The sequence below is a fragment of the Rattus norvegicus genome, chromosome 2, assembly GCF_036323735.1.
Source record: "Rattus norvegicus strain BN/NHsdMcwi chromosome 2, GRCr8, whole genome shotgun sequence".
In the NCBI taxonomy this organism is placed as follows: Eukaryota; Metazoa; Chordata; class Mammalia; order Rodentia; family Muridae; genus Rattus; species Rattus norvegicus.
The window spans coordinates 54,265,999-54,286,607 of record NC_086020.1 but is presented as its reverse complement, the minus strand read 5'-3'; the positions used below and the strand labels follow the sequence as shown (position 1 = coordinate 54,286,607).

At 38.8% G+C, this 20,609-nt stretch overlaps 1 protein-coding gene across 9 annotated transcripts in view; it reads left to right on the top strand.

Moving 5' to 3' along the window:
* The window catches only part of Ghr (growth hormone receptor), a 263,530-nt gene extending 245,988 nt beyond the window's left edge, over positions 1-17,542 (top strand). For 4 of the 9 annotated variants that reach the window (XM_008760754.3, XM_063281321.1, XM_039101770.2 and 1 more), the window contains exons 6-10: positions 663-841; positions 6,727-6,895; positions 8,883-8,973; positions 14,226-14,295; positions 14,593-17,542. In XM_008760754.3, the coding sequence (XP_008758976.1) occupies positions 663-841; positions 6,727-6,895; positions 8,883-8,973; positions 14,226-14,295; positions 14,593-15,561 (1,478 nt within the window). In that variant the 3' untranslated portion in view covers positions 15,562-17,542. Of the gene's footprint in view, positions 1-662; positions 842-6,726; positions 6,896-7,194; positions 7,361-8,882; positions 8,974-14,225; positions 14,296-14,592 lie in introns of those variants that run through there. The other 5 variants (XM_039101771.2, XM_063281322.1, XM_063281324.1 and 2 more) reach the window with 2 other exon arrangements.
* The last annotated feature ends 3,067 nt before the right edge of the window (positions 17,543-20,609 follow it).

Genomic DNA, 20,609 nt, shown 5'->3' with positions numbered 1-20,609 from the left:
TTATCTGTTTGTTTGCTTGTGTTTGTGTGCATATGTGAGTGTGCCAAAATCCTAAAACAATAATCCTATCAGAGTTAAAACAAATCTGTAGCACAACTCTTCCAATAGTTTCTGATTTGAGACTTAAAGGGGAATTAGAGGAGCTTTTATAAATATTTTTAAATGAAACATTCTTATATAAAAAAAATGTTACTCTGGAGCTTCCAGGGACTACGCCACTACCCAAAGACTATACATGGACTGACCCTGGACTCTGACCTCATAGGTAGCAATGAAAAGCCTAGTAAGAGCACCAGTGGAAGGGGAAGCCCTGGGTCCTGCTAAGACTGAACCCCCAGTGAACGTGATTGTTGGGGGGAGGGCGGTAATGGAGGGAGGATGGGGAGGGGAAGCCCTTGTTGAAGGGGAGGGGGAGAGGTTAGGGGGATGTTGGCCCGGAAACCGGGAAGGGGAATAACAATCGAAATGTAAATAAGACATACTCAAATTAATAAAGATGGAAAAAAATGTTACTCTGCTATGGAGTAGAGTTCTAGTGATGTGGGTGATTGGAAGAATTAGGAGTGTGGTCAAAACCAATGAAGCGATTTGGACTCTGAAGGAAGCAGACTGTCACTGTCAAGAGTGTTTCTCTGGGGACTAATTCTCCATTGAATGCACAGTGCAACCTGATCCGCCCATTGGCCTCAACTGGACTTTACTAAACATCAGTTTGCCTGGGATCCGTGGAGATATCCAAGTGAGTTGGCAGCCACCGCCCAGTGCCGATGTTCTGAAGGGATGGATAATTCTGGAGTATGAAATTCAGTACAAAGAAGTAAATGAAACAAAATGGAAAACGGTAAGAATCCCTCCATCCTATTCTTTGACTTTTTCTCCTTCCTAACTCGATAATCATTTTCCCATTTGTAATAACACTTTCTTTTCACCTAGTATTGAATGCCCAAGTTTTGTGTCCTATAACTCCTTATTAGAGGAAGATTGATATAATCTTAATACCTTAAAAGTCCCTAAGCAGCAAATGCTAATGTGAATCTTTTATGTAGATATATTGGGAGAAGAAAACCATTTTCCTAGTCATCTGTGGTGTTCAGTTTAACCATGGAGCAAGGTCACAGACTCACCACTTGGCTATCTTTAGAGATGTGGCTGAACATAACCAGGATCATGAGGAAGGTCAATAGTAGACTATGGACAAATGTCACCCCATGATTTTAACTGCCGCTCTTCATAGACCTTTATTAGTATCTGTTCTTGGGTCTCTCCAGAAAAAAGGCATAAAGAAGGAACTCCAAAGAGGTTTCAGAAAGATCTTCTTTTACATACCTCAGAGAAAAATCAAGCTGAGAGGCCACTGCCTAGGGGAGAAGAAAGCAAATTGGCCTGTGAACTTCTCACTTCCCTGCCAAGCCCTTGGGAACTCGGCACTGAGATAAATTCCACACGGCACACAACAAGAGGGGAAACAGGATTACCATGCCATTCCAAATATAACTGATTCTAAATCAGTCTAACCACAGCCACAGGCCTGGCCAAGCCAAGCAGCTTCTGGATAGGCATGAGGTTGTATGCAGCACCCTGGCAGGGTTCACTCCCCAAATTTTGAGACACGAGGCCCTGTCTATTTAGTGTAGCACCAAAAAAGAAGCCAATTTTGTCATTAGCAGAGAATAAAACTTGGGCTGCCTCAAACAGCTACTTCCTCTGTTCAAGGTTCTGTTTTCCGAACCATTCTAATTTAGATATCTGGTTTATAACTTGGTACCAAAAGGAGGCTGGTTGCATGTTAATTCAAACAAGACTTTCTAAACCCGAGTTATAATCAAACATTTATTCACCAACCAAGTATAGGAACAACTACTTTGCACAAGGTCCCAAGGGCACCTGAGGTAGCAGTTTTCAAAATGAGAATCATGTACCTCTGAGGACTCTTGGGATCATCTCAAGGGAGCATATGAGGTCAACACCAATTTCACATGAATAACATGTTTGTGCCATAGTACAAAAACAGTGGTAAGCAAACTGCTGCCTCTTGGCATGAATTAAGGCAAAGGTCCCATTGTTTATGAACAGTTACATTGTGAAGATCACATTAAAGGCCGGGGCTGTTTCACAGGAGCCTCTGCTTAAATCTCAGCCTTGGAGTGTATCACTGTCTAAGCTTCTGTGTGGCACATGGAGAGTACACACTGTACTCATCTACATTCCAAGGTAATGATAGATCAAAACACTTAAATGATTCAGCAACTGGACTAGCAGTTCTGTTGTATGAAGCACAAATTTTATACGAAGGACAACATTGCCAAAGATTTCTTGAGAGAAAGTTTACAGTTCCAGTGAACATCTGACAATGTTTGCACCAAGGATAAATTTTGACTTTCAGGCAGAACATAGAGTTTTTGAAAATGTTTATCTATAACCATGATTTGCTAGCCTTCCCACATATGAACACTTACTCTTTAAAGTATCCATAGTGATATTAGCAAAAATGGTGGTTTTATACACTAATTATATAATTATATATTATATAATTATTATCATTATTAATTATCATGTTGATGTTTTGAAATATTTATATGTGGTAAGATGGTTCAGTGGAGCTATTAGTGGATGCATTTTTTCACAGATGTCTTTGAACTGACAGCTTCAAATCTACTCTTGTACATTCCAATATATCCATCTTTTCACCCATTTGTTCACCAACAGGCCCAGGTTGATCCATATTTTGGCTACAGTTATCATGATCAGGCAAATATATCTCTAATGTATTAATCTTATTTCCTTGGGACATAAATTATTAGTAAACAGTCACTAGATGATATGGTAACTTTAGTTTTCATTACTTGAGTGACTTCTATACTCTTTTCAATAGTTACTCTACTATTTTCATTTCTATAAACAAGTTAGAAAAGCCATCAGTAATCTTACCCTGCTGGGAATTTTTCAAGATATTGGTCAGGAAAGATAGGCCACTGAGAGTAGTATGGCTATTATAGGGATAACTAACTACTTTCTAGTTAGATTTAGAGTCTTCTACACAACATGGAACCCATACCTGACATCATTAACTGGGCCAAAACAACATGGCTGGCTAGGTTATAAGCCCTAGAGGAGAACCTGCTGAATGGACATAGTAATTAACTGCCTCCCCCAAGTTATTATCACTCTACCCATAGATTAATACAGCTCCTGGCCCTCATTAGAGAAGCTTCTCTTTTCAACAGATATTAGGTGATACAGAGAACCACATTCAGTCAACATGCAGAGCACCGAGCACTGATTGGAACATCCATATCCTACCCACTCCTCCCAAGACTCAAAGACTTTGAGGAAGAAATATTAGAAGTGTCTAAAGGAGTAGATGGCTATAGAGAAACTATTTACTGGTCTTGGCCATACAGTTACACACACAGCAGCTGAATTGGCATGAGCGAAAGGTTTACACAAGATCATGCCAGCCAAAATCCCAGCATGGACCCAGGAGAGCCTTAGGAAGTTCCTCCCCTGCCTAAGAAGTTCTTGACAATTGGTGGCTACTGGGAGAGTGACTGGATCTCTTCAGAGATGTGAGACCTGAGAGGCATTCCATCATGCTCCAGCAGGTGGTCCCACTCCTGTGCACATAAAAGCTGTAAATACACTGAGTATTTTGAGACACACACATGTACACAGAGGGAGAGAAAGAAAGAGAGAGAGAGAGAGAGAGAGAGAGAGAGAGAGAGAGAGAGAGAGAAAGAGAGAGATGAGTGTGCCTACTCTAAGTTGGGAAGGAAAAGTACTGGATGATTAAGAATGAATGATGGAGCCACATCTAGACACCATTGAATCTGAGTAATTTTTGTGCCAATAAATGGCATCAGAATTTTAAAAGTAAAAAAAAAAAAAAAGAATGACTGATGGGAGGTGGGTTTGATCAAATATTATAGGGATTTGCAAATAATAAAATTTTTCTCATTTTATATTACTTGGTCATTAAAGGCCAAAGTTCACAATTAAATAAAATAATTTTAAAAACATGCTTTCTGTCCATTCTTTTCAATATTTTTCTAGTCTCAGTTTCATCTGTTTCTGCTCTGACACTTGCCACCACTCCCCACCCCTCTTCCTTCCACTTCCTTTGGGATCAGTTTGTACTTTTTCTAGTTCCTAGAGGTATAATGTTTGGTCCTTGTTTAATGCAGTTGAAAATTTCCTCGGAAAACTGAAAGATATTATAGAAAGACAAAGATAGGAGGGGCCATGGGTTGACTTCCTGGGCTCCCTCTGGATTATTTACAATTGTTAGTGAAATCTATAAATACTACCGATGACAATGGCTGAGAAACCAGGTCTTGCTCCAAGCATGAAACCCAAGCTTTCAAAAGTACTTAATGAAAAACAAGAATGTTTAAAATCCAGAGTCCTGCTCTAAAGAAAGCATTTTAATATTCAGTAGCTCCTGTAAGAAGACATACCCCTGTCATATACACATAGGGTGAAAGAGTATTTTGTGCATGGAAACCAACCGAAAGTGAAAACAAATTTGTTTCAGATGTTGAGGTTCAGCTTCTGACTTAATAAAAATATCATGGGGTTTATTTATGTAGAAATCTATGCTGCTGAAAAGGTGAGTATTCCACTTTTGTTCTTAACAAGCGTCCTACTCAAAATGTATAAAACACGTTGAGCATCACATGCATTGAGTGTTTGACTTAGAGCAGTGGTTTCAACGTTCCATTTGCTGCACAGTTCCTCATGTTGTGGCGATTCCCCAAAAGTACAGTTGTTCCGTTGCCGTTCCATAACAGTAACACTGCTACTGTTTTGAATCACTATGTAAATACCTGCCAGGCGACCCCCACCGACTTCCCTGGAAGAATCTACGTAACATAGACCTTGGGGCTGCCTCTCTGATCACAGCATCTTAGAAAGCTAATCCTCTACTCTCACTTCCTTTGTCAGGGGAGTGGGGATATCCTAAATTTCAAAACTGTGAAACACTGATGCTCCATGCTCAGGGTCTCTGGCGATTTTCTGCCATGTGCATTTCCTGGGGAGATGTGACCATCTAGTTCCTCTAGACAGAGAACCAATGACAGGTCATCAAAACTGTTCCACCTAATCCTAGGTTACAGAACCACTGCGGTTACTTAGTGCCAAAAGGAGAATACGTGAGGTTACTTACAGGAGTACTTTTTTAAATGTGAAATATTATATTTTTCCTTTTTTAATTACATTTTTCCATTATTATTAAATTGGGTATTTCTTATTTACATTTCAAATGTTATTCCTTTTCCCGGTTTCCTGTCTATCAGCCCCCTAACTCCTCCTCCTCCCCTTCTATATGGGTGTTCCCCCCCCAACCACACACCTTACCACCTCCCCTGCCTGGACAATCCCCTACACTGGGGGTCTAACCTTGGCAGGACCAAGGGCTTCCATATAATGGCTCAGAATGGCCGTTCCTTCGGTCTCTGCTCTAAACTATGGCTCCCTAACACTTCCTATGGATATTTTTGTTTCCTTAATGTGTGAAGCATTCACATTTTGATCATCTGCCTTGAGTTTCATGTGTTCTATGCATCTAGGGTAATTCAAGCATTTGGACTCATAGCCACTTATCAATGAGTACATACCATGTGTGTTTTTCTGTGATTAGGTTACCTCACTCAGGATGATATTTTCTAGTTCCATCCATTTGCCTATGACTTTCATGAAGTCATTGTTTTTTGATGGCTTAGTAGTACTCCATTGTGTAGATGTACCACATTTTCTGTATCCATTCCTCTGTTGAAGGGCATCTGGGTTCTTTCCAGCTTCTGGCTATTATAAATAAGGCTGCTATGAACATAGTGGAGTACTTTTGACTCAAACAGCTACACTCACAGGATAGCCCACCACAGCAGATGGGATGACTCACAAAGGGTACGTCCCTGCTGCTGCCTGCAGAGCTCACAGGAAGCTCAGCTGATCTGACAGTTTCTTCTCTTCAACAACAGTTATTATGTGCGTGACCTTATGGAGGGACTTGGTGGATTATTTAGGTTTCAGAAACCTCCTGCCTTGGCTGACTTTTTAAGTCTGAAGACCCTCCTTCCAGAAGAGAGTGCTTCCATCCTGAGGAAATCGCTACCTCACATTTTTCTATGAGATTCTTGAGCAACAGACTCTTCTGAGGCAGGTTTAAGACTTCTGGAGTAAATAAAGTGTATAGCTGCTTTCAATAAAATTATTTGGCAGTTCAAGACAACTATAGTATTTCTAGGATCATTTCAAATTCTGGGATTATTAATAAAAGACTACTACCCAGATTTTCCAGGGAATACATATGCTACAGATATATGATTTGCTTGTGGCCATAATTTGTTTTGGTGTGGAAATAGGGGGCTTCCTATTCTAATATTGCTCCATACAAAACTATAATGTCCCAGCTAAGTAACATACCCACACTCCTCTTACAACTCTGCCATGCTTAAGTCTATTATGACTTAATCTTAGTTGACTTTTTAAGAACCTAATGCAAACACATTAAGTTTTTAAGCAAATGTATAGCTTTGGGTTGACACTAAAATAAATTTGAGGATTATTATTTTAACAAAATTATTCTTTATATAATTCGTCTCAGTCTATCTTATTTAATAACCAATCCCTTCTGGGCGTGTTAAAATATTACTCACTTTCTAGAAAGAAAAAAGGGAAAACACTTGAAGAATTTGAGCATCATATTTTTATGTTTTGTTTTGAAAGATGAGCCCGATATGGTCAACATCAGTCCCACTGTACTCACTGAGACTGGATAAAGAGCACGAAGTGCGTGTGAGATCCAGACAACGGAGCTTCGAAAAGTACAGCGAGTTCAGTGAAGTACTCCGTGTAACGTTTCCTCAGATGGACACACTGGCAGCATGTGAAGAAGGTAAAGTGCATGTGTGCATGTGCGTGCGTGCGTGTGTGTGTGTGTATGTGTGTGTGTGTGTGTGTGTGTGTGTGTGTGTGTGTGTGTGTAAATGACAGCTAGCAGAACTTTTGGCAATATATGCTAGCATGTGCCTTCCCTTGTTAGTATATTGTCTAGGTCAATGTACTATAGTTTCACATATCAGGGGCAAGACAGCGGAGTCACTAACTGCAGAAGATGTATGCAATGAAAAAGAAACAAAAGGAGGGGCTGGAGATATGGCTCAGTGGTTAAGAGCACTTCCTGTTCTTCTACAGGACCCAAGTTCAATTCCCAGCACCCACATCAAGAGATTGACAACCACCTGTAACACCAGCTCCAGAGGATCTGCCATCCCTAGCCTTGCGGGCACCTGCATTCATATGCACATACATGCATACACATAATTAAAATTAATAAAATAAAATTTTAAAAATATCAAAAGGATTTGTTTCCAAATTATTTGACTTAGGAAAGGTTTCAGGGCAGGTGGAAACTCAGAGAGAGAATACAATGTTTGTTTTTGAACAACAGATTCCTGGGGAGTTCTTTTTTTCTTTGTATGTCTCCATATTCCCAATTTTCTCTACAATGTGGGTGTTTTGAATTTGTACCCAGAAGAAATAAATTTATCTAAGGTTTGAAGAAGGAGATGTGGTGCTCATGGGTTTGGAGAAGTACAGGTGTGGTGTTTACGTAGAGAATGCGTAGTAGGTCATACAGTAAGTCATGTGTTAGTCATAATCTGGGGACACGGGAAGTGCTCAGAGCTCCTACACAGGAGCCACACAGGGTCGCTCCGTGTCTGTATTAAAAAGTAGTTAGGTTCTGCCTCTCTGGTAAGAATGCTGGGAACCATCCTTGAGGGGACTGGGGGGCATTTCTTCCTAAGGGAAGGGATGGAAGTGTCACAGACCAATTATCCCATGACTCATAAAGTTTATCAGTATCTGCACAACCTCAGTGCACTTACATAAACACACGGTATTAAAGCTCTAAAAATGTGCTCTACGTGCCTCGCTATACCACGGTGACTCTGGCCTCATAACTGTGATAAATCCTCAATGTGGAAACTAACAGATATCATTACAGTTTAAAATATCAGATGGATATTCTTGACTTAGGTTTAACAAGTAACAGTCTCTTTCTGGTGCTAAAGCCTTGATGATATTCCTTAGATATTTGGACATATGAGAAACTTACAGGTTTCAGGTTTTTTGCAATGTGTTTGAAACATGTGTTTTTCGTTTAATTGTAATATAATTATATCTCCCCTTCCCTTTTCTCCTTCCAGTCCTCCAATGCACCACCACTACCACCACCGCCACCACCACCACCACCACCACCACCACCACAATGAGAATGGCCATCGCCTCACCTTCTCTCAAATTTTTAGCATCTTATTCTTTAACTGTTTTACATATATATGTAAAATATATTATATACATATATAATATATTTATATATACATTTATATTAAAATATATTATATCTGTATATATTTTACACATATAAAATATATGTATATACATGTACATGTATGTACATATACATATAGGTATACATGTATATATGTGTATATGATTTTATATATATATTTAAAAACAGTTAAAGAAAAAAGGTTAAGAATTTGAGGGAAAGAAAGGAGGTGACCATCAGCATCATATATATATACATATGTAAACACCTATATACATGTATATGTGTGTGGCATATATATGTATATGTGTGTAATATATATGTATGTGTATATATATATACATATGCAATAAACAAGCATGCTTTATTCTTAAGAAAGAAAAATCCAAAGCCATCCTACTGTGTTTCCATGGTTATGAAGAGAAATGCTAACGTTGTCATAGGAATTCAAATTAACAGATATTTTCAAGTGGGAAAGGAGAGTACAATGTAAACTTTGCTTTGGTTATTCATAATTCTGTTAGTGAAATATTCTTTCCTGTTTTAGATTTCCGGTTTCCATGGTTCTTAATTATTATCTTTGGAATATTTGGAGTAGCAGTGATGCTATTTGTAGTTATATTTTCAAAGCAGCAAAGGTAGGTGTGAAGCACTCTCTTTAATACGTTTTCACAAGTTCTGATTTCCATGTGTATTTGAAATGTTCTCTTGTATAACGTGAGTGGCTGTCTTAATTAACTCAGGAAATTTTAATTTCTGGTTTTACCTTTACCACATCTACACTCAGTCTGTCATATTCACCTTAGGAAAATGGATGGTTTAAATCGGGAAGTTTAGTCACTTCCCCTCATACGGCTGGACAAGGCACTCCAGAAGGGGGAAAAGGGACCCAAAAAGCATCAGAAACAACCTCTGCTTTCTCTGTTAGGAGTACCCCCAAAACACCAAGCTACATAACTATAACATATACCCAGAGGATCTGTATTGGACCCATGAAGGCTCCCTGATTGTTGGTTCAGTGTCAGTGTGCCTCTATGGATCCAGGTTTGTTGATTCATAGGTTTTCTTGTGGTATCCTTGACACCTCTGACTCCTCTCATCCTTCCTCCCCCTCTTCAGTAGAATTCCATGAGTTCTGCCAAATGTGTGGCTGCGGGTCTCTGCATATGTTCCCATCAATTGCTGGATGATGCCTCTCTGATGACAATTGAGTAGGGCACTAATTTATGAAAGAATATAGCAGAATATCATTAGGCATTATTTCATTGAATTTTTTTTACTAGTCTTGTTTGGTTCTATCCTAGCCTCTCTGGGTCTGTGGATTATAGCATGATTATCCTGTAAATATCAAACCTATAAGTATTAATATCCACTCCTCAGTGAGTACAAACCATGATGGTGTTTCTGCCTCTGGGATAGCTCACTCAGGATGATGCTTTTCTAGTTCCATCCATTTGCCTGAAATTTTCATGATGTCATTGTTTTTAACAACTGAGCAATATTCCATTGTATGAATAAACCACATTTTCTTTATTCATTCTTCTATTGAAGGAGCCTTCAGAGTTTAAAGAAATTCTAATTCGTGGTCTCTTGGACTCTGGAGAGTTGAGTACTTCTATTCAACCACTGGTGTCTGAACTTCTTTGTATCACTTAACCCCTCTGAAAAATCTACATCTCTGTTCACAACATGATCTTTGAAGTTACTTTGAACAACAAAATGTTATTTTTTTTCTCTTAGAAAAAACTTAGAATGCAGATAATGTTTATGCAACATGCAGGAAAAAGTATTGTTATCGTTTGCCCTTTGTTTGCATTTAACGTAGTTTCAACATCATGTGAAATGGTGAGCTTTCTAGGACTTCCACTTTCAAGATTGCAGGACTCAGTTGGTCTTTGCACTAAAAGCCCTGTGTCCTGGGAAAGCCCTCAGTTCTGGGCCACCAATAGTTGGTTGCTCTCTCTAAAATTGAAATCAAGCTATTCAGTTGAAGTCAAGAGGCATCAGTGACTCAAAATGGAATGTAGGCTTTTAGTTGTAGTAATCCAGCATTCTCACACCTCAAAATTAACCATCCTTAAATAGAATTTTAGCAGAAGTAATTCAGGTAATGCCAGCATTCTTGAGTGTCAATATTGAAAGACTTCAACTGAATGAACTTGATTTTCAGCAAGGTTTCATCATCAATATCATAATGAGGGGAAAGCTCACTGCATAATTTCAGCTTGAACTTAGCTTTTTAGCCACATTCCTGTTTTGTAAAAACTTACACTACAGTTGAAGCAACAGGGTTTTCAGTTGTTTGCAGAAAGTAAGTTTATCTTTAGAATATTAAATAAGACATGAATTTGAATAATGCCAAGTGTCAAATTAATTGATTTGAGTTCATTAGTCTATAGAGCTAGCAAAATTCCAAATTTTATGTGTAATTGTGGTAAATAAAACTGCTCTGCATATAAAACCATTCACCCTTAAGACTAGTCCATTTCAGGTCATGAAAGCCAAGAAAACGTGAAAACTAGCTAACAATATATAGAACAAAATATCATCCTCTTGATAAGTACCGTTTCAAATACATATATTGACCTCTGTTTTGTTTGCCCAGACTGGAAAATCTTCAACTTCTGACCCTCCTGCCTTCAACATTGTCAGTTTTCTGTGGTGCTAAAAATTCTACCCAAGGCGCTATGCATGCGAGGCAAACACTATCCCAACTGAGCTCAGTCACCAGCCTCTAAATAAATATTTGTTTATTATTATTAATTTATGTTGGTTAGGAGACAAAGAACTGGTTTCACAGCGATATTTCCATGGATATGCGTCATCCTGCTTTGCTCTTATTCTCTCTGATTTCCCTCCTCCACCAGCCCCCTCCCCCACCATCCTCCTCCTTTTCTGGTTCTCTTTATCCTCCCAAGCAGAGTCCTCTTTTGTCCACATACCACATTATCCTCCCTCTTCTCTGCCTTCCTCCAGAGCTCTTCCTCACCTCTCATAGTACCCTTGCTACTTTCCTACATATGTATGCCTGTGTACAGAAATTTAAATCTCAATTCTGTACCTGAATGAAAACGCGGTGACATTTGTTTTTCTGCGCATGCCTGGTTTCACTGAACATAACAGTCTCCGGTCTCATCCACTTTTCCTGCAAATGTAGTTTCATTTCCTCTGTGGCAGAAAAAATAAATACATGCACCATACTTTCCAAAAGTGTATTTTTCTCTGAATAATGAGGCTCCCACCAAAATGTAATGCTCACTCAAAATCAACAGATTGTGAAATTTGTTCAAAAATCTTTATTGCAATCCCACTTTCCTGTGATAAATTGAGGTTTTGTTAAAAAAAAAGAATCAATTTATTTCATTTTCCTACAGAAACCTATATCATCACCCGATTTTGCATGTTGTGATAAAATAATGAAATGATAGAAAATAGCACCAACTAGCACAGAACTAACACAGAATTTCAAAGTTAAAATGTTCCAAAGAAAGCTGATCTTTTTTTCCATCTTGCTCAAAATTCCAGGGATGTTGAGGGCTCCAGGATAAATATGTCTTTCAAGTTTTGTGAAAGAACTTTACTCTGTTATAATCCAAATTATTGAAAGTAAAATCCGGCAAGGTTTGGGTTGACATTTGCATTTGAATAAATAAATTTGGACACAGTTTCAACCCAGGTTACCTTTGCTCTGAGCCTGTTCCCCCATCCGACCAACCCAGAGTTATTAATTCATGAAAGAGTTGCATCCCCAAACACAGAAGTGGGAGACTGAGTGACTGCAGGTCCACACTGTAGTTTTGGTTCCTATTTTGGAGTAAGGATTTTGCTATACAGGGTGAGAATTTGTGACGATCCTAACCAGAGGATCAGGTGTATCTCTGACCTTTCTGCCAGGCTCTTAAGACTCTCTTCCTCCTATTGGGTTGCCTTGTCCAGCCTTGATAGAAGGCTTTTGCCTTGGCTTATTCTATCTTGTTTTGGAGAACTATTCCTTTCTAAAGAGGAGACTAAGGGGGCGGGATATTCTTGGGGAGAGCAGAGATGGGAGGAGTTAAGAAGAGTAGAGGGAGGGGAAACCATGGAATGCATTGTATAAGAGAATAACCTATTTTTGATTTTTAAAAAGTGAGCTTAAATGCTAAAACGTGTGCTTAAACTAGGCTGATCTCTCTGTGTTGTGCATGAGCTGAAGAGCACTCCTGCTCTCCCATTTGATGGCACTTGCAGCTTATCATCTGTCATCATTGATTGGTTGATTGATACTTCTAGCTTAGGCCCTTGGGGTTAGTGGGGGAGTCTCTGTGGTTTAAGATTATCACAACTATAGAAAGCCACTAGTGTGTCAAAATAGATCACATTTTTCAAAAAGGGGAAATACATCTCACAAACTGAAACGTTAGCCATTTGGGGAATCTTTGTTTCATATCATTAAGGTTACTTTGCATTTTTAAACTTTTGAAAGCTTGATGGATGGATGTATAGATGCAGAAGCAAACAGAAGACAGCATAGCACAGGGCAGACAGATGGCTTTGAAGCAATCACTCTGGGCCTGAGCACCAGCCCTACTAAGGATCTTGTATGATTGGAACGCAAAGATAATACCATCTCCCTTTCCTGTTAGTTGTAAGGACTCAGTGAAATGTTTAATGCAGGAGTTGATCATCCCATTCTATAAATAATCATGTGGTGAGGTTGTAGGCATTAGGGACCACATCTGTATCACAGTCACTCAGTTCCCCCAATGAAGTATAGAAATATTCTGTACTAATTGTGCTGGGTTTAAGGCATAAACACTGGTTAGCTAGCAACAAAGTAGATGCATTATTCAAATTTATTCAAGAAATGCTTGTGGAGAAGCTTCCATGTGCTAAGTAGTAGAATTCCAACAAGACACAAAATCTGTAGACTAAACATTGAAATTAATTACAGTCAAAGACAATTTCAGGGCCTAGAGCTGTATTTCAGCAACTGGGAGTGTATAGTTTCTTGTAGAGGACCCAAGTTCAATTCCCAGCACCCACATAGGGTTGCTCACATCTGTCTGCAACTCAAGGGGATCTGACACCCTCGTCTCTAGGCACCTACTCACTGATGGAATATAATCACAGAGGGGTACATAAAATAAAAATAAAAATGATAAATCTTGGAGGTTACATGGAATGGGTTCTAAAAAGGGCAATTGGGAGGGGCTGGAGAAAGAAAGAAGGGGGAAGAATTCAATTTCAAGTACTAAAATTGACTACTCACCAATATTATTTTATAAAGAAAAATAATTTCAATATTTGAAAGAGAAAATGTAAATACATCTTAGTAGTATACATACAAATCTATCCTTATTAGAGATGATTCAGATTTGTCTATCTTATTTTAAGTGATACATGCAATATCGTGTTGGCTAGAAATCATCTTCAATGTTTTTTGGTTACTATGGACTGTATAATGTTAACTTAGTCCACCCCATTTTTTTCAAGGTTTAAAATAACTTTGGTTCCATTTTATTGATTGTCTTGTTTTCTATTTGGTGTTACACCCTTTAAAAGTATCTTATTTATAAGTTACATGGAAGTTGACTTTGGACAGAATTAGATTCCTTATTGCCAAGTACTAAAATTGACTACTGATCAACAGCACTAAGAAAAAAATTGAGAGTTAAACCACAGCTTAGCTAAATGATCTTAAATGAAGGCATTTAGGGGATGTTTTTCTCCTGCAACTTTTGCCATTTACTTACTGCTTAGAAGTCTCCCTCTCTTTCCAATGTTCTGCTTATACAAGATATAAGGATGCCTAGAATAAGTGATAGTACTGGCAATATTTCATTTCTACATTTTTGAGATAAATTTAAGATGTAAAATAAATATGTGAAATACCACTTTATTTGTTTCCAAGGATTAAGATGCTGATTTTACCCCCAGTACCAGTTCCAAAGATTAAAGGGATTGATCCAGATCTTCTCAAGGTAACTAAGTCTAAATTGTGGATCATTCAATTAAATAGTCCCTAAAGAATACTATTATCTCTTCAGAGGGTTGGTGGTGGTTGGTTGGTTTGATGTTTGGGGTTTTTGTTTTGTTTCATTGCTGGCTTTGTTTTTTGTTTTTTGGGGTTTTTTATTGTTGTTTTGTTTTTGCGGGGTTTTTTTTCTTTCTTTGTTTTTGTTTTGCTTTGTTTTGTTTTGAAGTCTTGATGCGTCCTACTTAAAATTATATTACGGTTTTGAGTTGCTTTTCATAGATCTTCCCTTTCTGCCTCCTAGGAAGGAAAATTGGAGGAGGTGAACACCATCTTGGGCATTCATGATAACTACAAACCCGACTTCTACAATGATGACTCCTGGGTTGAGTTCATTGAGCTGGATATTGATGATGCGGATGAGAAGACTGAAGAGTCAGACACCGACAGACTTCTAAGCGATGACCAGGAGAAATCAGCTGGTATCCTTGGAGCAAAGGATGACGATTCTGGACGTACCAGCTGTTATGACCCTGACATTTTGGATACCGATTTCCACACCAGTGACATGTGCGATGGTACCTCGGAGTTTGCTCAGCCGCAGAAGTTAAAAGCAGAAGCTGATCTCTTGTGCCTTGACCAGAAGAATCTGAAGAACTCGCCTTATGATGCTTCCCTTGGCTCTCTGCACCCCTCCATTACCCTGACAATGGAAGACAAACCACAGCCACTTCTGGGCAGTGAAACTGAGTCAACCCACCAACTCCCCTCTACACCAATGAGCAGTCCCGTGTCACTGGCAAACATTGACTTTTATGCCCAAGTAAGCGACATTACACCAGCAGGTGGTGTAGTCCTTTCTCCAGGCCAAAAGATTAAGGCAGGGTTAGCCCAGGGCAACACCCAGCTGGAGGTGGCCGCGCCCTGCCAAGAAAATTACAGCATGAACAGTGCCTACTTCTGTGAGTCAGATGCCAAAAAGTGCATCGCTGCGGCCCCTCACATGGAGGCCACGACATGTGTAAAACCAAGCTTTAACCAAGAGGACATTTACATCACCACAGAAAGCCTTACCACTACTGCCCGAATGTCCGAGACAGCAGATACCGCTCCAGATGCTGAGCCTGTCCCAGACTACACCACGGTTCACACCGTGAAGTCCCCAAGGGGCCTTATACTCAACGCGACTGCTTTGCCTTTGCCTGACAAAAAGAAGTTTCTCTCCTCATGTGGCTATGTGAGCACAGACCAACTGAACAAAATCATGCAGTAGCCTTTCCTATCTTTAATGGCAAAAGAAATGACTGGGCACGAACGCCTAAACCAAAACTATGTTTTAAATCTGTGTTGGGAGAGCGTGAGAGTGAATGTGGATTCAAAAATACCTTTTCTGGAAACGTCGAAACATTATCATAACGTGGAAAATCAAGAATATGTAATCAGATAGATACTCCCATTGTGAATTTTAAATATTTTAAAGAATCGTCTTTAAGACTGTTTAGTGGCAGTGATTGTCTGTGCTGTGGGTCTTAACTTTGTGATACTAAGTATTAAATAGCTACGTTTTTCATGTATGTAGATCATGCTTTTTTGAAAAAGCAAAACAATCAGGTGGCTTTTGCAGTTCAGGAAATTGAATGCAGATTTTAGCACAGACTGATTTCTTTTTCCTTTTTAAATAGCTAGGAGCTAAAACTCTAGGGGAGAAGGTAAAACTAGTTTGGATATGCAAAACATTTATTTTGACATAAAATTGATAAAGATATTTTTAATAATTTACACTGTAAGCATGAGTATTTTATAATACACTACAGATATATTGTAGTTCACAACAATCCATCTACGGATGTAACAACTACAATGTGTAGAGGGGTTGATGCTTTGGTCAATGAACCTAAAGAAAAATGAACAAGTTAGATTTTTACAAAGCCCTTTTTTATAACTCCCAAAACTTCTTAAATCTAAAAATGTCTGCATTATTGGAACAAACCCATTTTAAATTTGTAAATGAATATTTTTTTAATTTTGAAAACTTTAATTTTTTATACAAATTAACGTATCATACACCAAACAGTAACAGAAGTGATTATAATAATGGAAGAAACAGTTTCTTCACCAAATTTCCATTCAAGCCACAAGGCTGTGTGTAAGAGAAGTAGAAGTGATGTGGTGTGACTGGCTAGGATAAAGGAGATCTTCAGGAGCACATGGGTTTAGAGAGCCCAGGGATCAGGAAAAGGAGGCTCTCACATCTGAGCAGTGCTGTCCTTTCAAACACAGCTTGGCTTTTATAGTAACCTAAGAATTAATGCATACAAGGAGGAGTTTCACATGTGTGAAATCCAATAGCAGATGGGTTAAAGTTAAACAAGTTATAGCACAGGAAATTAAAGACCTAGATCTTTGTTTCGCAGTCAGACACATACTTTTAATTCAGGGAGAAAAGGGACAGAATAAATGACTTCACAGTCACAAGGCACACCTCAGAAGTAGTTAAACAAGTAACAGAAACCTTGTTATCAAACCTTTAATAAGATGTATTTTAAATAGTAAGCAGTATTTCATTGCTTCTTACCCTCCCAGAGAGATTGATCTCAAATAAGGTAGGAAAACAAACAATATAAAAATCACTTTAATTATGTAATAACATAGACACAGCTCTTTGGGTTAGCCCCCCAAAAGATTTATGAGAGAAGGAGGACTTTCAGCCAACTGAAGAATACTTCTCATTTTAAGCACTTTTTAGATGCTTGAAACTTTAAAATTACCTTTAACTTTCAATGATATTTACCATTTTGCAGAGACCTTTGTGGGGAAACAGGCTTAATGTTTAGTGGTTTTTAAATCTCTTTCATGCAGGAGAGACAGTGAAAAATTTAGACTTGGGTGTTTAAGGTTCACTGTGTTATTCTGTAGTAGATTTTAATAGATTTTTTTCTGCTACCTTGCTGCTATGGTTTCCCCAATGGCTACATGATTTAGTTCATATGAAGTATCATCAACTTAGAACCTATTCAGCTTAAAGATGTGTGTTTTGATGAACTATCTTACCATTTCACCATAGGCTGACCACGTTGCTATAGCCAAAAATAGCTAAATACCTCAATCAGTCCCAGAATGTCATTTTTGGTACTTTGCTGGCCACACAAGCCATTATTCACCATGTGACTAGTTGTGTCCTGCAGTCTGTATTTAACTTTCTTTTATGTCTGTGGATTTTTCCCTTCAAAGTTCAATAAATTTATTTTCTTGGACTCCTGATAGTGTGTTTCTATTAGCACAGCTGGGACGCCCCTAACCTAGACTGTGTACAGAGATAAGCGTATAGTAAAGAACTAAGCAAAAAAAAAAAAAAAAAGAACTAAGCAGAGTTCATTTAAACACCATCAAGTAGTAGATCAAAATCAGCAGAGGGGCAAGGCATGGTTAAGATATCCTTTTTCTTTTATGGTATGCCTTCTCCTTAGCGTACCACTTGTGTAGACAGATTGACAGAGCCATGCTTTGAACACATCCTGAAAGTTAAATGGTGTGTCCGAGTTGATGTGGACTTGTAGGAAATGGAAAAGGGGACATGTTTGGCATTGTCTCTAAACTACATTGCTAGCTTGAGTGTGTTATCTGGAATCTGGAAGAGCAGCTCTCCCTGGGCTCCTGTGTTGACAGAGTTATTCATTTTGATGACTTGTTGTCGTAGGAGGCTGTGATGAACCTCTCTATACCAGTTGCTCTTCTCATTGCCTGAATAAGCAACTTAGAGGCAAGAGGTCTGTTATGGTACACAGTTTAGAGGGTGGGAAAGGCAGGGCGGCTGGAGTGACTTGGCCTGAAACAGTGGGAGCTTGCAACATGACTTGTTCACATCTTGGAGGGAAAGGAAACAGAAAGCTCCAGCTGGAACTAGAGGCAAATGTGACTTTCCGTCCCTGCCCCCAGCTACATGGTTCTATCAGTTATGTTCCTAGACCCAAAGATTCCACAACTCCTAAAACAGAGCCACCACCTTGAAACCAGGTATTCAGACAGGCAAGCCTCTGGAAGACATTTTCTATTCAAACCATTAGTTCCTTCCTCCTGGGAGGAAGGTTGGTTAGGAGGATTGTGTGGGTCGAGATGGAGAGGCCAGCAGAGCTATGAAGCTTAGATTCTTACTCGGGGTTTCAAGTGGTAAATCCCATGCTCTCTGGCACGCATTAGGTCCTAGGAGGTAGAAAGCTGGCTTTGTGGCTAAGCATTCCACTGACACTTGTTCTCTGCACTCTGGCCAGCTGTGAGTTTTGTGATAGCTACCATCCCCGAAGCAGCCTTTGAAGATGAGGTTTTGTAAATTGCACAGAGCTAGGTTTTTAACTTGACTGACAAACACTGTTTAAATGGCTAATTAAACATGAAAATTATGATCTTAGAAAAGTAAAGGTTATTCCTCCCCTCTGTAGATACAATTTATCTGCAAGGACACAATCTTAGCATTACTGATCACCCAGAAGCCAGAGAAACCCATACCCAGACCTTTGGTTGTGACAGTGCCTGGGTGATAAAATCTCTTCCATTGAGAACACTGTTCTAGAGTAGGGCATTCTATGCCTTCTTCCTGAGCTCCCCATATACCTGTTCCCATTGGTTCCTGCCAAATAAAGGTTTCAGAGTGAGATGTGTAGCAGATGGGCTGCCTCAAAGCAGCAAAGAAACCTGCTTCTTCTAGAAACTAATATCTTCCCATGACACTTTTCAAATTTGGGCTGGAAGGTTGTAGCCCTTCATTTATTTGAATACTCCCAATTTATTACTTAAAGAAAGAAAGAAAGAAAGAAAGAAAGAAAGAAAGAAAGAAAGAAAGAAAGAGAGAGAGAAAGCTGGCTTTGGAATGACGCAGCCACTCCAGAGCTATTTACTGTTTCAGCCAGTTTCATAAACTGTCAAGACTAAACAGAATATCTTGTGACTGCATTCAATTTTTATAAAGGGGGCGGGGAGGGCAGAGGTGAGGGTTCTACCAGCTGACTTCTACCCTCTGAGAGATCATTACCTAACAGAACTACGGTGTGAAGCCTCTTAGATTTCCTATACTCTGAAAAACATGTGCCCTTTCACTGGGCTATGAGAAGATATTCTACCTTTGTATTAACATAAAAGAAACAAACCAAAGGTCCCTGCTACTTCCAAGTACCTTACATTGATTGATTGCCTACAGGTGCTATACAAGACCCAATCTTCTGAAGCTAAAAGAGGTTCTTGTCTATTTCAGAAGATTTGATGGCGCATGATTATGTGCATGTTCCTGTACAGAAATATTGTAAAGGTTCACTCTGCCAAGATATATACCAGCAAAAAATATTTACATAGCAAAACATGTTTAACCATAAATTTATTCTAATAAGAAATGACAAGCAAAGCTAGGTGGTATAGTGACACACACCTTTAATCCCAGCACTCGGGAGGCAGAGGCAGGTAGATCTCTGAGTTCGGGACAGCCAGAGCTACATAATGAGACCTTGTCTCAAGAGAAAAAAAGAAAGAAAATGAGGAAGAAATCACAAGCATAAAAACTAGAGATTGTTTCAATCTGAATTTTTTAGGTTAGAATCCAAATTCTTACATAATATGTCCCCAGTCTCCTTTGACAGTTTTATATTTAGGAGCTGAGTATAAAGGGCACCATTTACAAATGAGAATTTGGCCTTTGATAGCATGTAAGACCACTTTCTTTGGAAAACTAATAGATGTATTTTGTTTACCTTGTTATATGGGTAGAACCTCTTAGGATTAAAATGATTTCTCATGGGTAAGCCACTGAAACTATAAAATAGAGAGATAAACTATACACTTGAGTACAACTCTTATAGGTGAGCAGGGGCTCTATGGGAACGATAGAGGTGATACTTACAAGTTATAAAAGGAGCTATTAACACACTGGAGTAAAAGCTAGGCCAGGGAGAATCTTCACCAGTCCCTCCTGGGATTCTGTGGGCACTGAACACACATGGTACACAGACATACATATGGGCAAAATATCCATACACACACAAAAAACATATTTCTTTAAAGTCTGTACCACAGCAATATATTTAATTTTTTTCCGGTCAACAATTCTCCACAGTGAGCATAAAATATGTAATAAACCATGTTGTAAACACATGATGTAGTGTCTACAGTATACTGTTCCACTTAAAGAATTTTAAAAAGTGCAAATTTAGTGTGATTATAAAAGAATCTTCATAATAGCAAAGGCATACTCTCTGAGAATTGAAGCAACAGGATACATTACCTCTAACAAAACAGTCATGTTGCCCTTTGATGCTGTGAAGGTGGACATAGATTTCT